At 41.3% G+C, this 17,802-nt stretch overlaps 2 protein-coding genes across 2 annotated transcripts in view; one reads left to right on the top strand and one right to left on the bottom strand.

Annotated features, from left to right (window-relative positions):
• Positions 1–7,547, top strand: part of LOC137281252 (uncharacterized) — a 39,265-nt gene extending 31,718 nt beyond the window's left edge. Inside the window, exons 3-5 of the mRNA XM_067812397.1 lie at positions 350–488; positions 1,941–2,053; positions 2,336–7,547. Of these exons, the coding sequence (XP_067668498.1) occupies positions 350–488; positions 1,941–2,053; positions 2,336–3,691 (1,608 nt within the window). The 3' untranslated portion in view covers positions 3,692–7,547. The remainder of the gene's footprint in view (positions 1–349; positions 489–1,940; positions 2,054–2,335) is intronic.
• Positions 7,548–8,901: 1,354 nt separating this feature from the next.
• LOC137282252 (uncharacterized) lies at positions 8,902–17,070 on the bottom strand. The gene is made up of 5 exons (XM_067813983.1): positions 15,362–17,070; positions 13,760–13,888; positions 13,136–13,307; positions 11,425–11,618; positions 8,902–10,877 (listed from the first exon to the last, which is right to left on the bottom strand). The coding sequence occupies exons 1-5, from the start codon at positions 15,749–15,751 to the stop codon at positions 10,734–10,736; spliced, it is 1,029 nt and encodes a 342-aa protein (XP_067670084.1). The 5' UTR covers positions 15,752–17,070; the 3' UTR covers positions 8,902–10,733.
• Positions 17,071–17,802: the final 732 nt, after the last annotated feature.

Below are 17,802 nucleotides of genomic sequence, written 5' to 3' on the forward strand. Positions count from 1 at the left end.
TATAGCTGAAATATTGCTGCGTGTGGCGCTATACTACAATCATCGCCATAAACAAACAAGCACCTGCAAGGTGTGCAGTATATTCCACTTTCGACGTAAACAATGTTAACGCATTATGAGTATGTTACTACACGGAGTACAGGTCGTTATGCCCCAGATTTTAGGGTACGGTTTTGAGTGTGTTGCCTCGACCCTCACTGTCACGCAAGCAGGAGGATCAGTAGACACCTCACTCAAATTGTCCTGTACATGAACACAATATGGATACACCAGATAAGATTCAATCAGTGCGTGTTAAGGGGTACGTTGACGTCACAAACTCATAGCATGGCCATAATTTACTTGGCAGGCAGCGCCTGAACGCCAGGATAAGGTGCGACTCCTACTGGATATATTGCCGCTGCGAGGAGCTCAAGCCTACGAGAAATTCTGCGATGTCCTTCACCTTACTGGGCACCTGTTTCTTTCTGACTTTCTCAGAGAGGAAGGTAGGTAAATCTGATACAAGTGGATGTATGGAAGATACACGGACAGCCTGCAGGGTGGGTGTCCATAATGAATTCGGGTGGGTAGAGATTCGGTATTTTTATCATGAAAGAATCCTTCTGGATCAGTCTAACCCACGATAGAAAGCAATTGCAGGATCACAGACGTGAGCGAGATCAGCAAGCCAGACAACCCGATACTCCTTACTGGGTGAACAGCCTAATGGAATAGCATAGGCTCATCACGCCCGAACCCCGGGTTCGATGGTCTTTAACGTAACGTGTTGAGTTGCTGTCTCCCTCTCACAAACTGATGTGCATGACAACAAATTATGAAAACGGGTAGGATCAACCACCGTACTTCCGGTCTCCGAACAATCGTTCATTCAACTGTGCCAAAGTGTAGGTCTCACTGGAGTAGGGTATGGAGGCTGGAGGGAGTCTGGCTGAGGGGTGCACATGCAGGAATAGGGTATGAAGGCTGGATGGAATCTGGCTGAGGGGTGCACATGCAGGAATAGGGTATGAAGGCTGGAGGGAGCCTGGCTGAGGGGTGCACATGCAGGAATAGGGTATGAAGGCTGGAGGGAGTCTGGCTGAGGTGTGCACATGCAGGAATAGGGTATGAATCCTGGAGGGAGCCTGGCTGAGGGGTGCACATGCAGGAATAGGGTATGAAGGCTGGAGGGAGTCTGGCTGAGGGGTGCACATGCAGGAATAGGGTATGAAGGCTGGAGGGAGTCTGGCTGAGGGGTGCACATGCAGGAATAGGGTATGAAGGTTTATAGGGAGTCTGGCTGATTGGTGCACATGCAGGAATAGGGGAGATACACAGCATTACAAGATACGTGGCTCGACTGAGGTGGGCAAGGAGTTAATTGCTTCATAGCATCAGTGACATGTTATTACTGTATCCCTTTGTCTTGTCGGTATTAATATACCATTGTTTTGTTGAAAAATGTTTGTAGTACTGGAAAACAGTTCAACATCGCCCACAATTCAAGGCTTCATTACCACCCAGCCTTAACAAACCACAGGGCTTCGAAGCCGTGTTTGGAAAATATCTGGTTTAAAAGATTTAAGATTTATGAGTCTAGATTTTTGCAAAGATATGTGTGTTTTTATATGTTATGATTAACATGCATTTCAGATTTGAACTAAGTCGGTGAAGATTTTAGAAAATTCTACCGCTACAGTATAACTCAAGTCGTGTTCGTTCATCGATTAAGTAATTTACGTTTTCTTTCAAATCACGTGGGATAGCCCAGTGGTTAAAGCGTCCATTCGACACGCCCAAAGCCCCGGTGCGATTCCCCAAACAGGTAGAATGTATAAAGCCCAACTCAATCACTTTCGGATTACTTTTATTAACAGAAAACACGTAGTTCATATTGATGTGCACAGAACAGAGCTCATATACAGAATACTCACGTGTCTACATGTTCTTTGCTTCAGAGTCTCGGAGGGATGGCCTTGACCTTAGTGACCTCAGCAAACGACTTCCGGTGGTGACTCGTGGTCTCAAGGACGTTGAGAGGAAACAGCTTGAAGCGTACATTCTAGAAAAGGTACCGTCTGTGTGACAAATACAACATAGTGACATAAGACTCGAGAAAGTCGTTTTCTGATTAGCCGTTACTTCGTTCTGACGTGGCCTGTAGTAGAATGTTTTGAGACTGTGAGTGACAAAATCAGGTTTTGATGGGGTTGAATTATACTTTACCACACAAAGTTTCGTCAGAGGTACCATGACAGAAAAGTAATTGTTAAACCTTGGACTGAATTAGACACCATGGAATAAAATTATATCATTGTGAAAAACATTTACATCGTTTCTCAACTCGTTCCAGATTCAGAGCGAGACAATGAAGTACGTGTGGAAAAGGGACACGAAAGAAAAGGAAAAATGGATGGAAACCAAACAACTTCAGCTCAACGAAGCACAAGAGTTCGAACAGGCTCGCAAGTCAGCCTTTGATAAGATCAAGCACCTCGAGAAATGCGTGCAGGATGCCCAGGATGCGCACGTGAAAGCGAGGACAGAGAAGCGCGTGATCGAGCGCCAACTGCACGAGATGCAGGAAAAGCACCGAGACAGCATGAGCATACAGATTAAATACAACACCGCGAATACTTCAGCAATCCAGAGATCGGGCGAGCAAGTTGAACAGCTTAAGGCCACGATGACGACAATTCACAATATGATCAACGATGTCGTGACATTAAAACCTCGCGAGAGTGAACGAGAACTGATGGTGCTGAGTGAAAATGAGTTTGCATTTTTGGTTGAAGACTTGGAAGTGTTTGTGTCGAAATATAAAGAGTTGTTAGAGGTGAAGCAGAAATATGAAGCGTTGTTAGAAGAGAGAGAGTTGATGCTGCTCCATCTTGGATATGCACCAGAAGAACAAGATACGCCGTCATTATTACGGGCCTTTAAAGACTTTGCAGTAAAGAATGATGAAAATTTACACCAGATGAGGCGGGAGATTTCTAGATACGGGGATTTATTGCAGCGGGAAACTGCTAAAGTAGAAAACTTAACAAAAGAAAAAGATATCAGATCTCAAGAAGATATTGAACGGGAGACGAAGAAATCCAAAATGGCGTCGGGAGCAGCTGTCTGGCAGGCGGCCATCATGACAGTAATGAGGAAACAGTTAAATGACTTGAAAATCGACGTCAGGAAGAAGGGAACACAACTCAGTATGCAGGAAGAGGAGATTACAAAGATGAAAACCAAAATCACAGCTCAAGAGAAACTGATTGAACGATACAAAGAACGTGTGACAGATACCGAGACGGTCAGCGAGGCGAGACCGACTCTAAACGGCCATCTTTCTGCAAGCCTTGAGAGTCTGGACGGGAAGAAGTCACAGATACTTCCTCCAATTCGATTTACTCAGTATCAGCCCCAAAGCCACTCGCCTGTCCCAAAACATGTTGGGCCGGTGAGAAAACATCACCCTACAGTCTCAAGAACTTTCCACCGCGAGCAGATAAGCCTCTCGGACGGGCTAATCGCTGGACCTGTTCGTTTGGAGAACAGGTCGAGAAATCAGATGGGTAACGTTGTTGGTGATCTCAAGTCGCTTCACAACCGCCACCGCACCTCGGCCTACAACGACAGGAACAGCATGACCATCGTCGGCAAGGAGGTTGTCTCCCCTACACCTAAACGCCATCAAGCTAACGTCAGGACATAATCAGTGTGACCTACTCAAAGCCAGTACTAAAACGGGGACCAGTAGAACTGCCCCTAAGTGCCAAGTTATTTGGAAATCTACAATGCGCAGTTGTAGTATGCACTTCTTTCACATACACTACATTTGCGGTTATAGCGTAAATGCCTTAATATTACCCTTGATACGAGCTTTTTTCAGTATTTCGATTTGGCTTGACATCCATCCAAGTATTATTAAGTGTTGATTCAACATCCGGGTTACATCGGGGTGATGTTTCAACATCCGTATATTACTAATGAGATTAATAATAATAATATTACTAATATTACTAATTACTAAGGCAGGTTGACTCGTATAACATTCTGTGTAGTGAGGGGAACACACCGTAACATTTCACTCAGAACAGCAGCAACATGGCCTTTGAATGATTGGAATCAGACTCGTGTGAACAGAACAGTGTCCCAAAGAATCGAAATGGTTTCTTACAGGTTTCAGAAAGGACGAGCAGTGGAAAATATATATAAGGGGCTGTTCATAATTTAATGCTGTGAGATGAGGATGATTGTTTTATGGAGAAATGTGTACAAAATGAATGCCCCTACCCACTCCCATATTTATAACCATAATTTATAAACTGAAGGTAAAATCTGAAGCAACACCAATATTTCACGATCTTTAATTTAGATAAATTCGATTCCATGCAAGTGTTATGGTTTCTCACATCTATAAATTTGACATATACAGAGGAAGAGGTATAGACAATGACAACATAAGGAAGGAAATGTTCATTTCTTTCAGTTTACTGAACAACAGCAGTTTCTTTACAGGTGTGTCAAATCACTGAAATGTTACCTGAAAAATGTTTGTCAATTCATTGAAGAAAAGTCCATGCAATATTGTACAGTAAGTGTTCGGGAAACATTCTATGGCATTCAAAGAAGCAGAATGACGTCATTAATTGCGTCAAAAGTTATGCAGAATCTTCAATCATGGGTGTATCCGCCATGACTGTTAATCACCTCTTGACAACGACGTCACATAGACAGTACCAGGTTCCTCAGGAAAGGCACAGGAAGGTGATTCCATTCGTACACAATTGCATCAGAGAGCTCTCTGAGATTGTTAAATGGTTGATCACGACGACAAATACGCCTCCCAATAGCGTCCCAGACATGTTCAATTGGATTCAAAACTGGACTCCGACTTGGCCAATCCGTAGAATCAGGGCCATGTTGTTGTTTAAGGTCCTGAACAAGCCAAGCCCCATGAGGACGAGCATTGTCATCTTGGTAAATGTGGGCAACATTTGGAAAAGCGTGTATGAATGGAACGACGGTGTTTTCAATGATGTCACGACCGTATTTTGCAGCATTCATTGTCCCTTGGACAACTTTGATATCAACCTTGGCGTCATAGGTAAAGGCTGCCCACACCATCACTGATCCACCACTCCAAGCTACTGTAGGCACAACATATCGTGGGTTAAGTTCGTCTCTGTTGCCACGTCTAATTCGGCGACGCCCGTCACTAACGTCGAGATTGAACCTGGATTCATCGGACCATATTACCATACGCCATGTGCTTAAATTCCAGCGTTGACGTTGCTGAGTCCATAACAAACGTTGATGTTTGTGACGATCAGTCAATCTGGGCCGTTTCACAGGCCTGCATGATTTTAAACCCCCACGGAGTAAACGTTTATTGACCAGTTCCCGTGAAACGTTAACGCCAGTTGCATGCTGCCACCTCTGACGCTACTGATTAGTGGAGTGGAAGGGGTTTTCACGTGCCATCTGTAGCAACAGGCGATCATCCCTTGCAGACGTCTTTCGTGGACGACCTTGACCTGGTCTGACCTTGACCTCGCCCGTCTGGCGATATTTCTTAAAGAGTCTACTGACAAAGCTATGAGAAACATTCATACGGTTCGCTATCTGTCTCAAAGACATTCCACCGTTTCTCATGCCAACAATTTGCCATTTTTGAGCTTCAGACATCCGATTTCGCGGCATTTCACCACGAACGCAGCTCTCAAAACTATGTGCTCAATACCGCGTTTTCACGAATCAGACACCACCTGTCCATTTGTGTCGTGCACGAGCATGCTGAGAAATGCACGTGCAAAACATGTGCTTAAATGTTAAGGTAACATATTGGGCGTATGATAAATTGCATTCAGGAGTTGAACAACGATGTAGATTTTTTATGATATGACTAAACATTTAGCGTTGCTTCGAATTTTACCTTCAGTATATATAAAATTGATGACCTCCCAGTAGTACGCGTGTATAACTGATGACCCTAGCTCCCAAGACGAAATGACTGACATCACACGACACCCCGATCTTCGCTCCCACGGGTCCTTAATGTGTCCCGAAGTGCCTGTAAGTTCATTTATCCCCGTTCGGCTTGTCGCTAACTTGTCTTATACCTTGATTGTATCGACTTACAAGCAGGATTATGAAATATCCAGTTTTCGCCGCACAAGAAGGGGTTGTACATGTACGTGAATGACCTCGTCTTAGTCGTTGAACCGGAAAGATGAAAATGAGAAATATGTTGAAATACACATGTATTGTCTACATTGGATAATGGACCAAGAACAAAGCCGCGAAGATAGAAAAATATGATTTCTGAGATTAAATAGCCAGTGTCAAATAATACTGTTCTCGTTTTGGCGACCATGTTTGACCAACACATGGTTCCGAGACCAGTTGAATGCAGGTTACGGAAAAGCGAATTTTGACAAATGATGGAGGACATTAACTTGTTACGACATCGAGTGATATGAGTTGCGATCCATTCCACGTTCAACCCAAGCGGGAATGTCGTTACCCCGAGACCTACATCGTATTAATCCTTCATCGAACCAGTAACTGTCAGCACAGGGTGTCATCATATGTCGACACAGCTTGTACTCCCCTTCTTCTGCATTTGTAAGCATCACTGATACAAAATTTCGTGTATCTCTCAGTTCAAACTATTGAGAGTTTAGATAATTTGTTTGACAAGATCCTAATACAGGTTACGCCCATGTTTCGTAGTGGCTGTAGTAAGACGACCAAGAACAGGCTCCCTGGCGGTGTGTTTGGTATGCGTACCAGAGCTGGTATACGTCTTCTGTGTTTGGGCGACTGTTTTCAACGGAGCCATAATTTTGATCAGTTTTGTTAAGGTGGTCAACTTTCATGTGTATACTTTCTTTTGATCGTCAGTACACAAGATTCGCTTGTCACGCTTTCGTGACCAAGTGGTTACTAAGGGACAAGCCGAAAATTCTTAGAGTTACGAAAGGGGCAAGTAGTAACGAATACGTTTGTAACGTTTCATTTGTGACCCTCGCGTATTAGTCCGGAACAAGCCGAAAAAGATACTTGGAGATTACGGAAAAGGGCGAGTGGGGACGAATGTGTTGTAACATTTCATTATTGACCCTCCTCTGCTTTCCTGAACAAGCCGAACACTCCTTGGTGACTACGGAATGGAACGTGTGGTAACGAATGGTAACGTTAATCTGTGTTCCAGACAGAACGTTTATGTTCGACAACGATTCACTTGTCGTCAGATGCGACGAAACGATTTTCGCGAGTACGCCTTTCGATTTTCGATGTTATTGAGCCTTGCGACACTAGAGCGTATTCCCCCAACGCCATATCCTGTTTCCATCAGCCGTGTGGAGAGAGAGGTGCAGGTTAGTGATTATTTTACGAGTGCTTCTTTAACCTGTTCCCGTTACTTTTCTACACGACTGTTCCTTTTTTGTATATTGATTCTTGACATTTGACACGCCATTTACCAGATATATTTATTTACACTTGAGCGCCTGTGATAACCTTGTACATAAAGATTATTGATATGTGAATAAAACATTTGTCATGATCTCTTCTGTCATCTCTGTGCAACCGATGACAACCAAAACTGAGGGAGTTTACTTTTACGCCGCACTAAGCAAAACTCCAGTCAAATGGCGGCGGTCTGAAAATAATCGAGTCCGGACCAGACAGTCAAGTGATCAACAGCATGAGCATCGATCTGCGCAACTGGGATACGACGGTATGTGTCAATGAAGTCAGCGAGTCTGACCACCCGATCCCTTTAGTCGCGTCTTACGACAAGCATGGGTTACTAAAGATCAATTCGAACCCGGGTCTTCACACGGAGACAAGCATGGGTTGCTGAAGTTAAATTCTACCGCTGATATTCACGGACATGAATCTGAAGTCACACTGGGAGAAATGGAGACAAGTTACTCATTCTTCTTGTAACACTGTCTCGTACAATCGGAGGTGACTGAGCACGATGTACCTGGAAGTTCAATGTCAGTTTGGAATCACTTGTAATTCATTAACATAATGTAGACTCTTACCTTCATGATACACCCAACTTTGCCTCCAGCCAGGTTCGTCTAAATCAGTCTGATATGCAGAATCCATGACTGGGACAATAAGCCTATTGCAGCTGAGTCTAGGTTTCATCTGGACAGCTTTGATGACTCCATAATCACTCTTTAGCAACGCATGCGTTACTCAAGGTCGTGAACTTGGGGTGGTAGGGTGACATGCTTCTTCACGGGCCTGAACTTCGCCTCTCCTTGGTAGAGCATGCGTGAGATGGGCGTGGCAGTGTAACGGTGAACTGATAATATAATATATGATATATAATATGACAATAATATCAAGGGTGTACGTTTCCGGAAAGACATCGTTTCATATCCTTGGGCCCGTTTCACAAAACTATATCGCCTAAGATCTCGTAACCTTTCTCGTAGCATTTGTACCTGGCATACTGTAACATAGGAGGTGCAAATGCAACGAGAAAAGTTACGAGATCTAAGGCTTACCAGTTTTGTCTTCCCTTTTGTTTGAATTAAGTTTTACTCTGATTTTAGTAATATTCCAGCAATATCAGGGCGGGGACACCAGAAGCAGGCTTTACACATTGTACCCATGTGGGGAATCGAACGTAGGTGTTTGGCATGACGAGTACATGCTATAACCACTAGACCAAACCACCACTCTCTTCCCTTTGTGAACACGCTCGGACATCACCTTGCGTCATGGCAAATGGTGGTCTCACCAGATAGTTACACTCTGTTTTTGGCCTGACCCGTATAGATCCCTCTTCAAATTCATCGTAAGCAGTTGATTGAAGTGTACGTAAAATCTCCATTAAAGGTGCTGATATCCTAAGATTGGTCCTGTTTTTGTACTGAAAAACACCAGGGCGCATTATGAAGATGCTTGTATTTTTTATTCATTCTCATTCAGTAAACACGAGGTGATAAATACAACATCCAAATGTATATCGTTATAATTCACAATAACAAACAATTGCAGGCAATTAAATTTACAATAACATGATTGAACTCCTTTATCAACACTGCAATAAATATTTTCAGTGTTAATACACAGCCAGAGCATCCCAAGGAATAACATCTGAATATGTCTGTCAAATATACAATGAAAATGTAATTTACATTTTAGAATATGTCTCTTTACATTAAATACCATATGTATTTGCACACAGTATTGGTAATATCAAGTATACATGGGAAAGTTTTGAGTTTGTTAATAGTAGAAATAAACACTTGCACTTCATCCGGAACACTCAGCTCTGAGCAATAGTGTAAAATATACTTTAGGTTTTTTGCATCATAAAGCTTGAATGGACTACAGGGATTTAAATGAAGTTCAAGGGTGCCTCATGAGCATTGTTAAGTGCGCTATTCCAATTTCAGGAGTGCCATGAATTCATGGTTGAGTAAACTGAACTTCAAAACATTGCATGACTTCAAGCGAATGTAAAAGTTGTATTTGTAACTTTCACTAATAGATCATACTGTAACAGAATAATAGAACAGTGCTAGGTATGTATTTCTGTTTATTAACCTCAACTTTGAAAGACACTCATGATTAGCTGGCTGTCTGACTTGTACACTATCATTAGTCATCGTACATACAATAACAACAGTGAAAACATATTTCAATGCACTTGCGCAAACAAATTACACATACCATAAGAGCACCCACACATGAATTTAACCTTGCCATTTATATCATAGCGGTACTAATAATTTTGATCCCTGGACTACAAGTCTCCTGTTTTAATTTCAACTGTTTAAAAGATATTGTCACCAATGCTGATCCAATGGCTTGAATGTTACAATGAAACAAATTCAAAGATGAACAAAACCTACAAAATAAACTGGAGTTGACATAATGTCTGTTCTAAGGGACTTAACTCTTGTGTCTCTGATGTTGAGCACTTTACAGTGGAAGAGTATTATAAACAAAACATTAAAAATGTATACAAACGTTAAGAACAGGAGAAACAAAATTAGACTACAACAAAATAGATAGTTTGAATTCAACACAAAGAACAAAATGTACTTCTTTCAGATTACTATCTACAAATTGCACACTAGTAGCACCTGTCACCATGGTTACTCAGTATTTATTAACGCAAAAAACAAACATACACAGATATACAAATAAACATACTGATGCAACTCCACAAATCTTTGATTACATTTTTTGAGTGATTTGATTAAGCACATTATTGATGTCATGAAAATCTCATAAACTCATCTCAGATTTTGTTAAAATATCAACACAATTACTTACATTTAGAGATAAAGGTCTGTCTAATTCCTCCTGATAATGGTCTTACTGCAACTTAGTATCAAGTAGTGATATACAAAAAATAGTTTTTCAAATGACTCTTTGCACCTGTCACATAGTTAATTAATGACCATAAAAGCAACACTTTGCAATAAACGTACTTGAAAAACCAAACAACTTAAACAGAATATCATAACCATTAAAATCTATTCAAGTGTCTTTATCAACATTCTCAATGTCTTCCACCAGCAGTATCTGTATGAAGACGCACATCTCAAAGATTCCACCCTCTGGATCAGTATCCCTTGAGATTAACATCCATGAAAATGCAAGCATGATCTCACAAGGACAAGTAAAAGCAGTTAGAACATTGGGCAGTATCAACTGCTACAGTCAGATACATGCAGATGCTGCACAGGATTCAGATACTCCTGTGTGGAGGATCATCTCTTGCTAAGGAGGGGGAGCTGGAATGTCTGCTGCTTGATGCTCTCAGTGACTAGAGGCTGCTTGGAGGATTTGGCAGACCGTCCCTGGCCATCTTTTTTGTCATCCAGATCCAGCATCACTGGGGAGCCTGACCCATCCTGAATTAGTGAGTGGAAGTCAACATTTTTAAAGGTGTCCAATCTTACATCACTTATAGATACCAGCTTAGAAGACAAAATTATCAATACTCTTAGAATAAATATGACGAGAATCTTCACATTTAAAGGCATCAAGTGATACTAAAAAGACTGGACCAACCATGACACTTGAAACTGAATGAAGGTCAGATTAACCTTTAAACTTTCGGATGAACAAAGGTCAGTAAGATCAGACCGACCTTGACATTGTGAGACCAGTGTAAGTCAGAGTGACCTTGACAATACTTACAGTGTACGGCAGTCTGACCTTGACGTCAGACCTGTGTAGGTGCGACTGACCTTGACACTGAAAGACCTATGTAGGTCAGACCAACCATGACAATGTCAGAGCAGTGTAGGTCAGACTGACCTTGACACTGTCAGACCAGTGTAGGTCAGAGTGACCTTGACTGTCAGAAGAGTGTAGGTCACTGACTTTGAGTGTGAAGCTAGTGTTGGTCCGACAGATCTTTACACTACAGTTTCAGATAGGTAAAGACAGACTCACCTGGACAATGTTGAGAGCTGTCTGCAGATCACCTATGGTGTAGTCCTCCAGATGCACTTCAACCCCCTCATCCAACTCATTCTGTGTCCTCCTCCTCTCCTCCTCCTCCAACATCTGGGTCCCTGCCTTGATCTGCTCCTGGATGTCCTTGCGCTTGATCAATGTCTTCTGCTGCGTCTTCTTCAATGCAGGTTCTGGAAAGACAGTATCACTACCTAAATCTTGCAATCTGCATCCACATGGACTTGGCAACTGTATCTATTCATTAGCTGACATACAAACATTATCAACATGATTTGTCTTCCATGCTAACATGTTGCAACTTAAGTACTGCAGGCAACATGAGACTGTGAGCAGCTTCTGACAGAGACAATTAAGGGCCTCAGACTGTACAACTGTACAAGAACACCTTGCAGCTGCAGCTGCTGTGCAGTGGTACTGTTCTTTTACTTCAAGTGAATGTATTTCCATCAGATGTATGTGGACAAAACACAAGAACATGTCCATAAGTAGAAATTGAATGAGTCTACAGACATACCTTCAGCTAGGAATGAGCTGATGGTGTCATGACACACCATAGAAGTACAAAAACAAGAGATCCCTACTTGCATGTTAGAAGACATTGAAGTGAGTATGGTCTTACACTGCTTCTAGCAATATTCCAGCAATATCATGACAGGGGACACCAGCAATGAGCTTCACATAATTTGTACCCATGAGGTAAACCAAGGTCACCAGCATGACTGAAGCCAACAGTTCTACCTTTAGACTACCCCACTGCCCCCTGAACAGGTTGAAATGTTCAATCAGAGGTTTCTCTTTGGTGTGCTTGATTCAGCAAAGTGCCTGTTATATGCTAAGTTTTTAACAGATATATTGCTTCTTACACAACCTCAATCTTTGAGCACACTCAATGCCACAAAATATATTTAACATACCACATCATTAAATATGTGTTATGACTAATTTGACATGCTTACTTGGACATGATACCATCAAAATGTATGTACTTTAAAAATAAACTGTAGCTGTACTACTGTAGCTGAGAGCTGAAATGACACTATGATGTTTAGATTATTGATAACCATTACCTGACTGTTGCCACCAATTAGGTACTATATCAAATATATGACAAATCATCCTATGGTCATCAGAGATCTGAAGTACATATTATTCATTTTGACAAATTATGAGATCTCAGTGCAACATGGTTTTGTCATGTTCAAGAAGGTGGATATTCATGTATTCAGCATGTGTGCAAGTTCAACCAAGCCCTGTGTCACATGTGTAACAGCTGAATCTGACAGTAGACGGAAGGAAGTTAGTGTCTGTGAGACGCCTATGGTAACCGAAGTGGACCAGACTAGTCTTTGAGATTCACCTCCAAAACAGATTTCTCTGACAGTTATGGCTGGAGTTGTGTTGATGGTGGATACTGGGGTTGACCTGTCTAAGTTGCAGAATCTGTTGTGCAGGATTGTTGTTGGGCAAGGCAGAAATTAAGTGTTCAAATTCTAGTTTGCCACAACAGAGTTCTGGGTTTGTCCAAACTGTAACAATGCTCGTGAGTTTCATCAAAGTGGTTAACTTTTGAGACCTGCATACATCTGGGCATACTTTAATTAACAACTGCCAAGCCATGACATATGACAGTAATACTGTCTAAACAGGCATTAAAAACAAACTGACTCATCTGTGTAGAAGTACTTACCATTCTTCTTCATGGACAACATTTCCTGATCTGGAAATTCATGGTCCAATGCAGTTAACTTGATGAGGCCTTTCTTTGGGACTGTTGCCATTGGCAATGAAACCTCTTCCTTGTTGCCCCCAACAACATCCTGTCTGGGTTCCTGGGCACCCATCATGAACACTGGGCCTCTCTACAAAGTAAGAGACTGGGCAGGCTTTTTATGACAGACTATGGTATTGCAAAAGACAAAGTTTAAGATATATGATATGCTTATGATAAACAATTTGACGTCTCTAAGACATTTTACTTGGCACCTTCATGAAAATGACTAATTTTAATGTCAAAGCAACTATTACAATTTGACTTATCTTCCCTGTGATCTCTGGCATGGCACCAGGTTGTATATCGTCCACGCTGACTTACCTCCCCTCTCATCAGTGGCATGGTGCCAAGTCATATACTGTCCACTCTGACTTACCTCCCCTGTCGTCAGTGGCATCGTGCCAGGTCGTATACTGTCCAGTCTGACTTACCTCCCTGTCATCAGTGACATTGGGCCAGGTCCTAAACTGCCCACTCTGACTTACCTTCCCTCTTATCAGTGGCATGGCACTAACTTGTCTACTGTCCACTCTTACTTACCTCCCCTGTCATCAGTGGCATTGTGCCAGGTCGTATGGTGTCATCATAGAGATGAAGATCAGACTTGGATCTCTTCATCATCCCATACACCATCCCATCCTCAATCCGGAACCCCATACCAGCCTGCAGCTGCAACAGTTAATGACTAATGAAGGACACGGACTATGTTTATGGATATACAACTTCTTTATACTGTATAGGTGATGGTTCAACATAGATTCTAATGTCATTGTCGAGCAAGTGAAACATCAGAAGTAATTTTGGGTGATATATATACATAAGATGTTTGGACAATAGATGAAGTGAAAATGAGGTGTTTATACAATGGAAGAGGTTGATAACATAGACTGTAGACAGGATTATGTAGGTTGGTGGAAGCCAGTGGAGTATATACATGGTTATACATGGTACATGGTATAAATAAAGGGGTTAATTGTTGATTGGCAGCCAGAAGGGAGTGATGTGCATAGGTGTCTACATAGGTGTTAAGGTACTGTTAGGAAGTTGTATATCCATAAATATAGTCCTCATTGATTCATTAAGGGAGTAGAGAACTGAAACCATTTATTTATGCAGTGAGTCATTGAGGCAGTGGAGGTTTGAGGGAGTTATTGAGGCAGTGGAGGTCTGAGTCAGTCATTGAGGTAGTGGAGGCCTGAGTCAGTCATTGAGGCAGTGGAGGTCTGAGTCACTGAGGCAGTCTGTGTCATTACCATTTAGGTAGTGGAGCATTCTTGCCACACCACTTCCATGGCAAAGATGAATGCACACATAACTTCAACCTTTTGTGTTAGTACATGGCAAACTCTAACCACATCACAGGTTATTCATAAGAGACGCATACGATGTGATAGATGACCAGTGTCTTGTTCTTGAGAGCAAAGAATCTTTGCATCTGAAGATCTGCTCATGAGTACAGTAATTCAGACAATGAAAGAATCTTCAATCACAATATGAGAGTTCACAATCTTTAACCTAGTATTATTTTGCACATTGGTTTGAAAAGTCAATATGTTAGAAACATCTAATTTTAATAACACCTGTTATTTTCACATGAGTTTGAAAACATATTTCCGATCATTACAATGCTATGAGAATATGAACTGATGAACCAGATTCCACTGGACATAAATTTATATGAATGAATTACTGATGGCACCAAATGCCTGCAAAATTTTAAAGCATGTCTTGTCAATTCAGGGAACACCCATCACTCACAAAAATTTCAAAGTATTGTAAGTGGTTGTTGCCTGACGACATACAGCTATACTCCTGCCAACAAACCAGACAATCAATTGATGAACCAACAATCAAGACACATGAAAACATTGAAAACTGACTTGACTGCATATTATGCACAATTCTGCTGAATAAAATTAATACAAAAATTTTGAGGAATATGAAAGAGGAAGAATTATTGTATTTTCACTAATAACAGTATAAATAAATAAATAAATAAATAAATAAATAAATAAATAAATAAATAAATAGCAAAAGAATGTCACTCTACTGGTTATATTTTAACCAATCACAGAGCTTAAACAATGAACCATTTTTTCCTGAACATTCTGTTAACTATGTAATAAAATGCCTGAAGCTCACCTTATTAAAATTGCGTAAATGTTTGATTGTACAGGCATCACAGTGTCGACACGGGGTGGAGATAATCGTCTTACTACGTTGAAGCTGACCCGGAGTTACGTGACTCTTAGCACTCAGAGTTTTACTCTTACTGCTCCCAAACTTCCTGTGAATCACGGGTGGAGGAAGTCCCCTCATAGGGAATGGGGACATAACTCCCAACCGGCTGTAAACTGAGTTCAGGGACATCTCAGGTATGGCAGTGCTGCTACGCTTAACTGTCACATGCATTCTGTTGATTGGGCTTGAGCGATTTGACAAACGTTCAAGGGCTTCATCAATGTCAAGAGGGATAGACCGTCCTGAAGCACACCGGCTGTTTGCCGTTTGGGTGTATCTCTCCATTGTCATGCACAGTCAAGGTCTCTGTCATGGATTCTATGTAACAATTTATGCAACAATTTCTGAAACCACTTTCAGAGCTAGCACTGAACACTGGTTGCAAATGATGTTGAAGACAATCTTACATAGAATCAAACTTTAAGTGAAATCAGGTGTTCAGAACTTCCACTAAACACTCATATGTGAGAAACTGGTTCAAAAACAAAATGTCTCACATTCAATATTCATGAGAAAAAGCATTTAATACAATCCACAACTGATGCAAATAAACATTTTCATTGTCCTCACAGCACACGTCTGTATGTCCCATATTTGATGGAGCGATCATTTTAATAGTAACCAACCCAGCACTTGTTCCACACACAGCTCCAGACACTGTGCAAGATGTTCACACACTCGTGATTACAGCAACTTTGGTCAGCACAGAATACTTACAGAATCCTGTGTGTTCTTCTAACATTCCTCTAACTGATAGCCAGAAAATTTACAATGTGATCAAGAAATAGGAAAAGGCTAGAAAGATGTATCACAATCCCATCAGACTCCTCTAAACTTGGCACATCCACTTTTCGTCATGTTTGAGAGAAAGTCACAACAATTTCAGTTGGAAAATAGATCCACAAGAATCAAATGTCAAGAATTCCATGAATCTGATCCACAAAGAATCCTGGGCATTTACAGACAGACAATAATCTGTCACAGGAGAAACTTTACTGATTCCCTTTGAATTTCTTCTTCAGATGTTCTCCTTCCCCAAGAAACCCATACTTGTGTTCACAGTGTTTTCTGGAACATGAAACATTAAAAACACATCTTGCAGAATCGCTTCAACGGTCAATCACAGAAATCACTTTCATCCTCAGGTTTCAGCATTTAGTATTTAACTTCAAATTTAGTTATCTTCCATACAGGTGAAGTGCAGCAATTTAAGACATCTTCAGACACATCTCCCTGAATCCTCAACACAAGGCATCACCCAACCACCTCAGTCCTGACACTGTACACGGACTGAGCTGGACCCACTCAATGGTAGCCGATCACAAACATCTTTCTAGCAATCCATCATGGTTAAGTTTCTCCAGTCAAGCACACCTGGACATGTGGAGAAACGTCTCAGTGACATAATCCCCCAACAGTCCACCGTCTGCCCCGAGACCCGTGAGAGGGAAAGTATTGACTGTAGTCTGCTCCACTTGAGTGTCGTCTGCTCTACAGTACACACGTCTGCAAGAATGCTGTCAATTCATCACTGCCAGGAGACAAGGTGAGCATGGTGCTGGAAGAGGTGACAAGAATGCTGTAATAACACTGTCTTGACAAGATATCAAGCAAAGACTCCACTGCTAGGAGACAAGTGAAAGCTGATTGATTGATTTTTACTCTTCCTATCAGACAGTGATTTACAACTCATTGAAAAAGGTTAGCATAAAAAATAACATCCGGTTTAACTGATGACAATCTCAAAAGCACACACAACAAATTGAAGGCTGCTTTGTAATGTCAATGTAACTTAGTTCATTCAGTTGACTATTACTAAACCCAGACTACAACTGCCACGCACGCAAAACATACTGGATGTCAACGTAGTGGTACAAGAGTACACAACAGACTCATAGTCTAATATTTGTTCAGTCTAGAGTTAAAGTAATATGTAGATTGTATACATGTTTCTCCATTAAGGAACCCAATTCAAGACTTTTGTTCAGCATCTGGAGTCTCATTTAACAAAGTAATAATCCCAAGGCCCAAACTAGCCTAAATCTCACTTAAACATAACCGGACTTCTTGATTTACAAGTTTGAGGTGAACAGATGAAAAATTCAACATTGTGTAATCATTCTTTATCTACAAAAATGACCTGGCATCTACATTGGGTATTCACTTAATACAGGATTTACAGTATGGAATTTAATTGCAGTATACCACAAAGAGTAAGTTAAAATGGTGTCATCAGTTGAGCAACAAATATGCATGGGTTCAAACTGGGTTCAAACTGGGTTCAAACTGGGTGCTTTTGATGGGTATTTATATATGTTACTTTTACTTACTTTGCTTTATTT

This window comes from Haliotis asinina, chromosome 4 (genome assembly GCF_037392515.1).
Source record: "Haliotis asinina isolate JCU_RB_2024 chromosome 4, JCU_Hal_asi_v2, whole genome shotgun sequence".
In the NCBI taxonomy this organism is placed as follows: Eukaryota; Metazoa; Mollusca; class Gastropoda; order Lepetellida; family Haliotidae; genus Haliotis; species Haliotis asinina.